General features: G+C 39.8%; 1 protein-coding gene across 6 annotated transcripts in view; it reads right to left on the minus strand.

The window, feature by feature from the left end:
• SETDB1 (SET domain bifurcated histone lysine methyltransferase 1) overlaps positions 1–6133 on the minus strand; it is a 30698-nt gene extending 24565 nt beyond the window's left edge. For 3 of the 6 annotated variants that reach the window (XM_082361414.1, XM_082361412.1, XM_082361409.1), the window contains exons 1-3: positions 5060–6132; positions 3871–4141; positions 3024–3175 (exon numbers count right to left, since the gene is read on the minus strand). In XM_082361414.1, coding sequence (XP_082217540.1) covers positions 3024–3175; positions 3871–4130 — 412 coding nt within the window. In that variant the 5' untranslated portion in view covers positions 4131–4141; positions 5060–6132. Of the gene's footprint in view, positions 1–3023; positions 3176–3870; positions 4142–4785 lie in introns of all 6 variants that reach the window. The other 3 variants (XM_082361413.1, XM_082361411.1, XM_082361410.1) reach the window with 3 other exon arrangements.
• Between the last annotated feature and the right edge of the window lie 6845 nt (positions 6134–12978).

Genomic DNA, 12978 nt, shown 5'->3' on the forward strand with positions numbered 1-12978 from the left:
GCTTTGACTTTAAGAAACTAGAAAAAGAAGAGCAAATGAAACCCAAAAAAAGTGGAAGGAAGAAAATAGAGATCAGAGTAGAAATCGATGAAATAGAAAAGAGAAACAGTAGCAAAAATAAATCAATGAATCCCCAATACTGGTTCCTTGTAAAAGAACAAAAATTGATAAACCTGTATCTAGACTAATCAAGAAAAAAAAGAGGAGATCTAAATAACCAATATCAGGAATGAACGGGACATCACTACAGAACCTATAGAAATTAAAAAGGATCATAAGGGAATACTATGAACAACTTTATGGCAATAATTTAGACAACTTTGATAAAGTGAACAAATTCCTAGAAAGACACAAATGAACAAAATCAACTTGAGAAGAAATAGAAAATCTAAATAGATATATCAGGTAAAGAAAATGGATTAGTGATTATATTAAAATAGATATATCAGGTAAAGAAAATGGATTAGTGATTTATCTCCCCACGATAAATTCAATGTGATATCCTGGATTGGATCCTGGAACAGAAAAAGTCCACAAATTGAATAAAGTCTGGAGTTTAGATAAAAGTAATGTACCAATGTTTGTTTCTTAGTTTTGACCAATATATACCATGGTAACATTAACATTAGAAGAAACTGGTGAAAGGTATGCAGGAACTCTCTATTACCTTTGCAATTTTTCCATAAATCTAAAATGATTCCAAACTAAAAAGCTTATTTTAAAAAAATCTTTCCACAAAGAAAAGTCCAGGCCAAGATGGTCTCATTGCTTAATTTATCAAACATTTAAGGAAGAAATAATACCATTCCACACAACTCAGTGGAAGGAACACCTCCCAACTCATCTTATAAGGCCCATATTACCTGCTACCAAAGCCAAAGATATCACAATAAAACTACAAACCAATAGCCCTCAAACATATGTGCAAAAATTGTTAAAACATCTGCAAATCCAATACAGCAACATATAAAAAGGATTATACACTAAGACAAAGTGGGGGGTGGGGATGCGAGAGTTATTCCAGGAACAAAAGATTGGTTTAACATATAAAAAATAATTATTGTAATACATCCTATTAATAGGATAAAGGACAAAAGCCATATGATCACCTGAGGACAACAGAGAAAAAGTAGCTGACAAAATCTGAAATCGAATCCAGCTATTATAAAAACTCTCAGCAAACTAGGAATAGAAGCAACTTCTCTCAACCCGATAAAGGATACCTACAGCTCACATCATAATTAATGCCTAAACATAAAATGCTTCCCTGATAAAATCAGGAACAAGGAAAGGATGTCTGCTCTTTTTTCAACATCATACTGGAGGTTCTAGCAAGCATAATAAGGCAAGGGAAAAACACAAGACATCTAGATTAGAAAGGAAGAAGTAAAATGACTATTTGCAGACAGCATGGTCTAATACATAGAAAATCCTAAGGGAGCCACAAAAAACTTCTAGTAAACTGTTAAGCTGATGCTAAAATTTATTTGGATTATATATGAAATACAAATGAATTTGGAGGACTTTCACTAAGTGATTTTAATACTTACTGTAAAGCTACAGTAATTAAGACAGTGTGGTGCTGGTATAAAAATAAACATTTAGTTCAATGTGACCCTCAAATACAACATATGGCCAGCTGATTTTTGACAAGGATACCAAAAGAATAGTCTTTTCAACAAATGGTGGTGGAACAACTGGATAGCCATAAGCAAAACAAACCAACCAACTACCCTCAACTCTTACGTTAAGAATTTTTATTCTTCAAAAGACACCATTAAGAAAATGAAAAGACCACATCTGGGAAAATGTTTGTAAAATAGATCTGATAAATGAATTGTACCTAAAGTATAATAAGTCAGAAGACTTATATATTGATTTAGAAAAGTCAATAATAAAAAAAACCCCAATTTTTTAAAAAAGGCAAAACGATTTGAATAGATATTTCCTCAAAGAACATACATAAATGGCAAATAAGTATGTGAAAAGATGCTCAATGTCTTTAGGAACATGCAAACTACAATCACAATGTGAGGGAGTCCCCTAGTGGCCTAATGGTTAGGATTCCGGCTTCCACTGCTGTGGCCTGGGTTCAGTCCCTGGTTGGAGAACAGAGATCCCACAAGCCATGCAGCATGGCCAAAAAAAAAAAAAGCTACAATCCCACTTTGCTAGTGGGAATGTAAAATGATATGGCCACTTTGGAAAACACAATAGCGGTTTCTTAAAAACTCAAACATACACTTACCTAAGACTTAGCAATTCCACTCCTAGGTGGAGTATCCAACAGACATGAAACATAACGTGGACATTAAGACTTACACACTAGGGACTTCCCTGGTGGCGCAGTGGTTAAGAATCCACCTGCCAATGCAGGAGGCACGGGTTTGATCCCTGGTCCGGGAAGATCCCAAGTCGCACGGGGCAACCAAGCCCATGCGCCACAACTACTGAGCCTGCGCTCTACAGCCTGCGAGCCACAACTACTGAGCCTGTGTGTCACAACTACTGAAGCCCGTGTGCCTAGAGAGCCTGTGCTCCACAACACAGAAAAGCCACCACAATGAGAAGCCCGCATACTGCAACAAAGAGTAGCTCCCGCTCGCCGCAACTAGAGAAAGCCCGTGCGCAGCAATGAAGACCCAACACAGCCAAAAATAAATTAATAAACTAAAAACAAACAAACAAAAAACTGTTAAAGAATAGACAAAACCAAATAATCTGTTTTGAGATATATACATAGGTGCTAATGCCACCTATAAAGAAAAGCAAGGGAATTCAGAATACAGGTTACATAGAATGGGGAAAGGAGAATAATTCAATCAGGAAGTAGCAAGAAGTGAAAATCTATGATATCAATACTAACAATCTTCTATTTTTTTTTTCTGTAACAGACAAGTCCAACAGTTAGGAATATGGAGTTAGTGAGAATGGTTTCTCCTCTCTTTTATCTTCTATTTGCTCATCTTCCCACGTTTCAATTTTAATCCTGAGACTTTCCTGTCCATAGCCTCATCTCTTACCTGAATCAATACTGAGGACATCATCATCTTCATCAGGAATCTCAATTATTTCTGTAGGCCGGGAAGCTTCATCTTCAGAGCTACTGTCCCGGTACTGTAGTCCCAGTTTGGAGTAAAAGTCCTTCACCAAAGACTCACAATTAGTCACTGCCCTAATATTGGAACACACGTAGAAAAGGTCAAAGCCAGCAGAAGCAGGTGTAAAAGCTATTAGAATTTATATATATTTCAGTATACACTGACCTCTATTTAAACAGGCCATATTCCAAAGAGTTTCTGTTTTGAATTTTAAATGCTTATCCCATAGAAAAATGTTTAAATAGTGGTTTCCAGACTAGTTCTTCAAAAATCCAAAATAAGCCCAAAGCACGGTCCTTTCAACCTTACCTCATTATTTACCTTGTTGTTATTTGGAAATATGTTCTAAGTGACAACTAGGGCAGGAGAAACAAATCTTCTGGGCGTTTAGGAGTAGAAACAGGGCTCTAGGAACTTATTAAAGCTTCTCAGTTACATAAAACAGCAAGTCTTTATAATATGCACTCCCTAGATGATTCTACTAAGAAAACAAAACAATTGCTCTGAAGTAGAGTGAAGTATAAAGAAGGGGAAGGGAGTCAAGACTTGGACTCCCCTACTGTTGAGCATATTAGCCTCTGATAGATGAATATTATATTATATGGGTGGTTGTGAGGTCAGATTATGGTCCTTAACCCTTGAGGAAGAGTAAGGTTCTACATATCTGTACCTTCTAAAGTACAAAGTGCACAATGTCATGAACAATTATACTACTTTAAAAATGTCTGCCAATAGGTAGATTTCCTCCTATTTCCTACGTGGTTCTTACCTGGATGCATCATCAAAGAGCTGGTCAACATGGGCCACCTCGGATTCCTTCTGTATTACCCACGTCTCCAACTCTGCTAGCTGCTTCTTGCGCTGCTGTATACAGTCCATCTTTTCCAGTTCGTCATCAATGAACTGCCGAAGTTCCTCCATAGAGATACCCAGCTCCTCAACCACTGCTTGTTGCAGCTCTGCAATCTCTTCAGACTCCACTGCAGCTGTTGCTGCATCCAAACCAATGCACCCAGGGAGGGAGGACATACTGTTGTCCTCTACATGGAGCAGGAAACTAGAATTACTTTTGGAGTTATTATGACTGCAATAGAGAATTTCAGTCCCCTAATAAAACTCATTCCTACTCCGCTACTTGTTACTCAAATATACGTAGTTAGGTTTAATTCTATATTCTCTTTCCCCATTCTCCAGTATCTGAAGCTGAGATTTTGTAGAGTTCTCATCTCCTGTAGGCTATAGACTATCGGCCTGAATAAAATGTAAAAGTTTGAGAGGGCACGGAAGACATATATTATGCAACAGGGAGCTACCGAAAATAATGTTTTAGGAAACTGAAGAGAACCAATTTATTGAGGAAGATATTTCTGTGGTCTGTGTTCTTTAACTGACTAATGAGATAAATCTTTGTTTGCACGCTCTGCCTAATTTGAACAAATACTCCCCACCTGGAGGGGAGGGTTTGGTCTACAACTCCCTAATTCGTTGTTTTCTCTTTAATTACTTTTCCCCTTACATTACTTTGCTTTTGTGTGGAAATTTCCTGTTTGAAAAGTCTATAATACTTAAGGACACAAAAGCTTGCAGCAGAGGTTTCCCCAAAGTAAAAGGAAATAAAGCAATTTGGGAATAAAAACGTGGCTACCTAAAATCGACAATTCAAATACTCCCACATACAACTTACATTGGTGTTAACTGCTTTTTCGATCAAACGGTTAAAGCAAAACTGATGCCATAACGCCGTGCGACCCCAGCGCCAGTTCTCACTGCCTCCATTTTTCTTTGGCCCACACACCGCCCCACCCCCGCGCTATCCATTTTAGGGGTGCGTCCCACCCACCCGCAAAGCCAGCTCAACCCCGCCCCCGCTAGTCTCCCGGGGAAGACCTCCTTCCCACCCTCGCCCGACCTCCTACCACAAACAAAACAGTCCATACAAGCCCTTGGTCTCCAAATACCTCAATTAACAGTATTTCCCACACCTCCCAGCTTCCAGCTATGATGGCTCTTTCTCACCAACCAGAGCCCAGACTCACGACTCAGGGGTCGGCCTCGGTAGGAAAGAACGAAACCAAAGGGAAAAGGGAGCAGGGGGAGGGGAAGAAGCGTGAGGGAGGGAAGGGGAAGCCAAAAAAAAAAAAAAAAAAAAAAAGACGCCGGAAGCAAACCTGAGGTGCCGTTCCGGTTGTCGCGACGGTAGCCTGACGGGGTCAAACCCAAAGGTGCAGGGCGCCCCTCAAAGGCTGGGCAAACTCAGGCGAGTACGCATGCGTCGAGGCAGAGCCTTCCAGGGCACACGTGAGAAACGGCTGGCCGGGTAAAGTGGGCGTGGCCTAGAGTATATTACAGAAGCTCCGCCTCTTCCACCACCCCCAACTGGTGGCAGCAATACTAAGTTTATTGTGTAAAGGCTCAGTTGGCAAACACTCTTAGGTTTAGAATTGTTTCTCACTTTTACTTGAGTTTGTTTTATTACGTAAGTTGTACAAATTGTAACAAGTCGAATATTAAGATGTAATAAAAATATGAAAATTTCCTCTCCACCCCATCACTTAACCATCCCTTGCTCCTTTGAGATAAAACAGCTTACTTTTCTAGGCTTGGGTGTACAAGGTCAAACATGTGGATTTTTTTGTTATGTTTTGTTTTCATTTAACATGTGGACATCACATGAAGTCAATAAAAAGGATAAAAGTTGTCTTTTTAACAGTTGCATAATATTTCATAATATGGCTAAACCATATTTAGGAATTTAGATTGTTTTCAATTTTTAGGCACTACAAATAACTCAACAATAAACATTAACATCCGTTTGCTGTAGTACTTTAATTTCTGTGAAAGAGATTCCCCAAAATGGAATCTGAGTAAAAAAATAATGTACTTTCTCCCATTTTTATTAGGATCTGCTGTCAAATTACTTTTCAAAAGGTTGAAACAATTTTTACTTCCACTAGCAAATCTGTGAAAGTATCTCTTCCCCCACACCCTCATTAGGACTATTTGTTAACTATTTATTAAAAATATTTATTTAGGGGGCTTCCCTGGTGGCACAGTGGTTGAGAGTCTGCCTGCCAATGCAGGGGACACGGGTTCGAGCCCTGGTCTGGGAGGATCCCACATGCCGCGGAGCAACTGGGCCCGTGAGCCACAACTACTGAGCCTGTGTGTCTGGAGCCTGTGCTCCGCAACAAGAGAGGCCGCGACGGTGAGAGGCCCGCGCACCGCGATGAAGAGTGGCCCCCACTCGCCGCAACTGGAGGAAGCCCTCGCACAGAAACGAAGACCCAACACAGCCAAAAATAAATAAATAAATTAAAAAAACTATTTATTTGGTTGCACCAGGTCTTAGTTGCGGCAGGTGGGCTCCTTAGTTGTGGCATGCGAACTCTTAGTTGCTGCATGCATGTGGGATCTAGCTCCCTGACCAGAGATTGAACCCAGGCTCCCTGCATTGGGAGCACGGAGTCCTATCCACTGCGTCACCAGGGAAGTCCCTGGTAACTGTTTAGTTTTTAAGAATTTGATATGTGTTTAAATAGTATCTGTATCAGGATAGACTATGCTACGTGCAGAAACAACTCCAAAAGCTTAAAACAAAAACACATATTACTTGCTCACACCGCATAATCATCTCTAGAAAGTTGACAGTGGAGCTCTGCTCATGATAGCTACTCAGAAACCCAGGCTGATGAGCTGTCTTGCCAAAAGGAGAGAACACTAGAGGGTCTCACGTTGGCAATTACAGTGACTCAGGACACTTTAATTTTCACCTCATTGGCTTGAATGAGTCATAAGGCCCTACCCAAACACAAGGGGGCCAGGAAGAACAGTCACGTCTCATCTCTGGAAGGAGGGAGAAGCAGATGTATTTGATGAATCAGCACTATTGACTACCACAGACTCTCATTATTGCTTTAATTTGTTCAGCTATATTTACACTAACTGCATCTAACTTCATCTAAAAAGTATAAAACAGAACCTCCTTCCTTTTTTTTTTTTTGGCCGTGCCGCATGCATGTGGGATCTTAGTTTCCCAACTAGGGATAGAACCCGTGCCCGCAGCATTGGAAGCCTGGAGTGTTAACAACTGGACCACCAGGGAAGTCCCCAGAACCTGCTCTGTAAGACTGGAAATAGGCCCTGAGCAGCCGGGATCATCAGAGTTTTTAAAATCCTCTCCTGGTAACCACACTTTCACCTATGCTCATATCACCTGCCCACCAGTTTCCTGGGACCACGCTAAGTGCCTATTTCTAATTGTTAAGACACCAGGAATTGAGGTACAGAGAAATAAATGTCTCCTCTAGATATTTGAAATTCAGAATATTCCAGACTCCCCTCATGATCGTATTATTTTCTAACCTGAGCTAGAAATTTTAGACATATTACTCCTTATAAAACACACACACACACACACACACACACACACACACACACACACACACACGATATCTATTGAGTGTTTACTTCATACCAGGCACTGTTCTAAGCACTTTACAGTCATTAATTTAATGCTCATAATAATCCTATGAGGTAGGAACTATTATTATTGTCTCCTTTTTTTAAATTAAATTTTTAAAACTGAGGTATAATTGACTTACAACGTTATGTTAGTTCCAGGTGTATCAAATAATTTTTTTGATATTTGTGTATATTGCAAAATGATCACCAAAATAATTCTAGTTAACATGCTACCATACATAATTTTTTCTTGTGATGAGAAATTTTATGATTTTTTTTCTTAGCAACTTTCAAATATGCAATACAGTATTATTAACTATAGTTGCCATGCTGTATATTACATCACCATGACTTCTTTATTTTATAACTAGAAGTTTGTACCTTTCAACTCCCTTCACCCATTTCACCTAACCCCCCCCCGCCCCGACCCCCACCATGTCTGGAAACCATCAATTTGTTCTCTGTACAAATTGGTTTTTGGTGGTCTTTTTTTTTTTTTATGATTCCACATATAAATGAGATTATACAGTATTTATCTTTCTCTGTCTGAATTACTTCACTTAGCATTATGCCCTCAGATCCATTCATATTGTCTCAAATGGCAAGATTTCATCCATTTTTATGGGTGAATAACATTCCATTGTATATATTATTGTCTCTTTTTTTATGGATGAGAAAACTGAGGCACAGAATTAAATAAATTTCCCAAAGCCACAAAGTTAAAAAGTGTCAGAGCACGGCAGTTTGGCCTTACAGCTTGTGGTTTTAAACCTTTATACAATACAGCTTGTTTATCCTAGCTTATGAATGCTTTTTATATCTTTTCCTCCTTTCTTTTCCTATTCTACTGCCTTTATTTTGTTCTTCTTTCTTTCTATTTTTTTTTGGACACACCACGCAGCATGTGGGATCTTAGTTCCCCAACCAGGGATTGAACCCGCGCCCCTTGCATTGAAAGCCTAGAGTCTTAACCACTGGACCACCAGGGAAGTCCCCTAGATCTTATTTCTTGCCAGGACAAAATAGTCTCCTAATTGATAGGCCTTATTGTAGATCAGTTCTATCAGTAGCTCTGATCATGTCACTCCCCTGCTTTAAAACTGTTTTCTTTATGTTTAAACTTTACAGTATAAAATTTGAGGCTCTTCATAATTTGGCCCCAATTTACCTCTCAGGCCGTGTTTCCCATTTCTCCTTTCACACGCCTGATTATGTGCTATTTACCCAACAAGTTTATGCATTTCACTTATATATCTTCATACTTTTGTTTACTGTGATCTATATCCTGGAATGACCCTTCCCTTTCTGTTGGTGAAATATTAATTCTCTAAGGTCCAACTCAAATGTCTTCTCTGTGAAGTTTTCATAGACCAGCAGTTGTCAAACTTTAGTATGTATCAGAATCACCCGGAGGGCTTGTTAAACCACAGATTGCTGTCCCCACACCACACTTGGAGTAGGTCTGGGTGGAGTCTGAGAATTTGCATGTCTAAGATTTTCCCAGTTGATGCCCATGCCATTGGTACTGGGACCAGAGTTTAAGAATCATTGTTCTAGGGACTTCCCTGGTGGCACAGTGGTTAAGAATCTGCCTGCCAATGCAGGAGACACGGGTTCAATCCCTGGTCCGGGAAGATCCCACATGCCGCAGAGCAACTAAGCCCCTGCCCCGCAACTACTGAGCCTGCGCTCTAGAGCCTGCATGCCACAACTACTGAGCCTGCGAGCCACAACTACTGAAGCCCGCGCGCCTGGAGTCCATACTCTGCAAGAAGAGAAGCCACCGCAATGAAAAGTGCACGCACCACAAGGAAGAGTACGCCCTGATCACTGCAATTAGAGAAAGCCCATGCACAGCAACAAAGCCCCAACACAGCCAAAAAAAAAAAAATCATTGTTCTAGACCATCATTTACCCCCTGCAGAATTAACTCTTGCCTCTGTTCTTCTGTTACCTTAGTTCCTTTCCACTTGTCTGTTATCTGTGTATGTGTGTTTCCTCTGCTGGTTTGAGATCATCTCAAGACTGAGTTCCTATCTTAATCATCTTTCCCCTAGCAACTGACCTATTGCCCCGTACATGCGGTGCTCTGTAATGTGTGATGATTAAAGGGAAATCTTTGCTCTGCCCTGATTATGTTTCTATTAGTTAGATTCCTTCAGCTTTCTGATGTGTGTGTGGGTGGGCTGGGGGTGGAAATGAGGAATGGGGATGTTGAAGAGAAACAGGGGCTATTTGGAGCATCACATTCCAGTCTGATTTCTTCATTGCCCTGAGGAGGTGAAGTGATCAGTTCAGTAGATCAGCAGTGGGACTCAGGGAAGTGTCTTCTAAGGACTTGTTGCTAAACATGCAATCATGGAGCCTGCTAGAGAACCTAAATCTCTGGCCCCACTCCGGATGTACTGAATCAGAATCTGAATTTTAATAAGACCTCCAAGTAATTTGTTTGCTCACTAAAATTTGAGAAGCACTATAGGAAAGGCAGGTTTGAGCTGTATAATCCTTTCCAGGGCAATATTTAGGGAGCCAAGCTCTGGCTTCGTTTTTGTTAAGTATTGAAGACTAACTCTTGTCAGAGATGATGAGGCCCTGATATAAATGACTCACATTATTAAAATTTACAAATTATTGAAGTAGACAGCTTATTGTCAGCTTAATAATATGAAGTAATAAATAACTGATACACCAATTGGAATGCTCATGTTGGTGTGCTCAGCATATTCACTCCTGTAATCTATTGTGATATGTTGAAAAATCACAACCATATGCTACTTAGTACTTGATCATGAGAAATCATAGTATGGGGGCCAGAACCTTGGAATGCCAAATGATCCTTTCCTTGGAGACAGACTTGGGGGAAATTAGATCATAATCTGAAGGTTACTGTGTGATCTCAGAATCAAAACAAAGGAACATAGGGATTAAAAACTCAGAGGGTTTCAGGCATCAGGAAAGTATTGTAAAGGAGCAAAATGGGGTGAGTGAGGACTGTGGTCACCTGGGAAATACGTGTCTCACCTACAGGGAGCAGTTGATGATATTTAGCTCTAGCTAATTTTTGTCCTGTGTGACACATACAATGCTGCCAGATCTCCAATTTTTCAAGTGAACTTAAAAACCCATATTTTTTTTTAATGAAAGCTTCTGAGTTTTGAATATTGACAACTAATTCAAAAATTTTGTAAATTCTGCAATACTCTGAATCAGCATTCAAATTCTAGGAATTAAAATACATACCCTCGAAATGACATACAGTGCTAAATTATCTTCTGCAACATTGTTTGAAATAACAAAATATTTAGAAACAAAATAAATTTTCATCAGCAAGGGTTGGTTAAACAAACTATGGCACACCGAAACAGGGGCATACTTTTCAGCTGTGTTTTTAAAAAAAGGCTAAGGAATCTCTTTGTGTATTAATATGAAGTGATCTTTAAGATACTTTATTAAATGAGAAAAACAAGTGCAGAACATGGTATACACCATGCTATTAGTTGTTAAATAATAGTAAAAATATACATTTTTATACATATACATAAAATATCACTGGATGGATACCTAAGAAATTAACAGTGGTTGTCTCTGAAGAGGGCAAATGGAAGGGTGGGGGACAAGAGTGAGAGTAAGAGTTTTTACAGTACACCATTTTATACCTTTTGATTTTTGAAACATGAAAATAGATAGTTTATTCAAAAATATTACTTTAAAAATAAAAAGAAAAGAAGAATGTCTGGAAAGATACACATATATGCAAAAACAAACTACTTTAATTGCAGTTACCTCTAGAAAGAAGGATTGGGAAACAAGGCAATGTCTAGGAACTTTCTGCATTTTTATCCTTAGGTAATGATTGAAAAAAATTTTTTTTATTATGTGCATTTGTTACTTTTACAATAATAATTTTAAAATGTCAACTCAAAAAGCAAATACAAAACCCAACACACAACCACACACGCTTTGTAGATTACACTGGAGGGGGTCTGGCCCAATAAAACTTCTTTGCAGACCCACTGGATTTCTAAGCCGCCAGTTTAAGGTAAGTGAAAGGAATGTTTAAGGACACCAGATTAACAGAGGTAATGTGGGCAATAAAACCAGACAGACCCAAGGTCTGTGGGCTGCAGCTCCCTGAATGTCCACACCAAGGACTATCTGGCTACTGAGCCTAGAAATACTCAGCTGTCCAATGGCTAATTGCCTTCTTTCCTGAACAGCATTCACACTGGCCCTGTGTGAGTTTGCCTTGGGTTGCTCCTCTTTTTCTGCTTCCACATATGATCCATTTCTTCTGACTGATGCATTTTTTTTTTCCCTTGGATAGGTTACTGGAGAAAGTAGGATAACAATCAAACCTGTCACTCTCTAGTGACTATATATGGATGCTCTCATTAACCATGTGTTTGTCTTGCATTTTATTTTAGAAGGCGGAGAAAAGGTTAATTTCTGAGCTTCTGGAGGGGAACACATGTAACCCTCAAGTACTGCTTCAATCTTAATCTGCTTTCATTTTACCCTGACCTGCACCTTGCCCTGAATTTCTTTTCATCCAATAAGGGTACAATCATCTCTTTCTCTCTTTCTCCAGTTTAACCAATACAGCACCATCTGTTCTGGTGAAGGCAAAGTCTAGTATCTCCAGTGGAAGGCTCCAGTTTCCCTGCCTCCATTTTCAAATAATCCTGAGCATTTACTCAGGCCAAGCAGGGGGGCAGCCCTGCTTCCAGGAATCAGGAACACAGACAATTATCAAGTCTCTGCTAACAGTGCATGGCTAGAGTTATGTCTCCATACCATTTCGTATTGCTGCTAAAGCCTGGTTCAGCATGGTCCCAAGGATACAAGTCTCCTCTGAAGTGACTGCATGCTGGTACAAGTCCCTGCACAAGCCCAAGTGATGCCCCACACTTAGATTCCAAGGTTATGACTCTCTTAGTTCACATTCCTGTGCGAGGTCACTGTTGCCTAGAACATTTGGCCAGCCTGGCTGGACTTGAGAGCTTTAGTCTCTATTACTTACTGTGCTAGAACCAATTCTCTTCAGCCAAACCTGTGTTGAGCCTTGGTCAGTGGCCTAGATGCCTCCTTTCCTTCTAGTGAATTGTCTTATAGACTTTCCTGCCGGTTAGCCCTAGTTCACTCTACCAAATTTCCGTAACTTCAGACTTTGGAGAGTAGGCATTATGATTTCCTTCTCTTTTCTCTTAAAAGGTCCCTGGGATGCTGATTGTGACACTCATCATCATCATCATCATCATCATGTATTATATATTAACTTCCTGTGACTGCCATAACAAATTATCATAAACTAGGTGGCTTAAAACAATAGAATTTTGTCTCAGAGTTCTGGAGCCTGGAAGTCCAAAATCAAGGTGTTGGCAGGGCTGCACTCCCTCCAAAGGCTCTGGGGAGAATA

Source organism: Balaenoptera borealis, assembly GCF_965194805.1.
Source record: "Balaenoptera borealis genome assembly, chromosome: 1".
In the NCBI taxonomy this organism is placed as follows: Eukaryota; Metazoa; Chordata; class Mammalia; order Artiodactyla; family Balaenopteridae; genus Balaenoptera; species Balaenoptera borealis.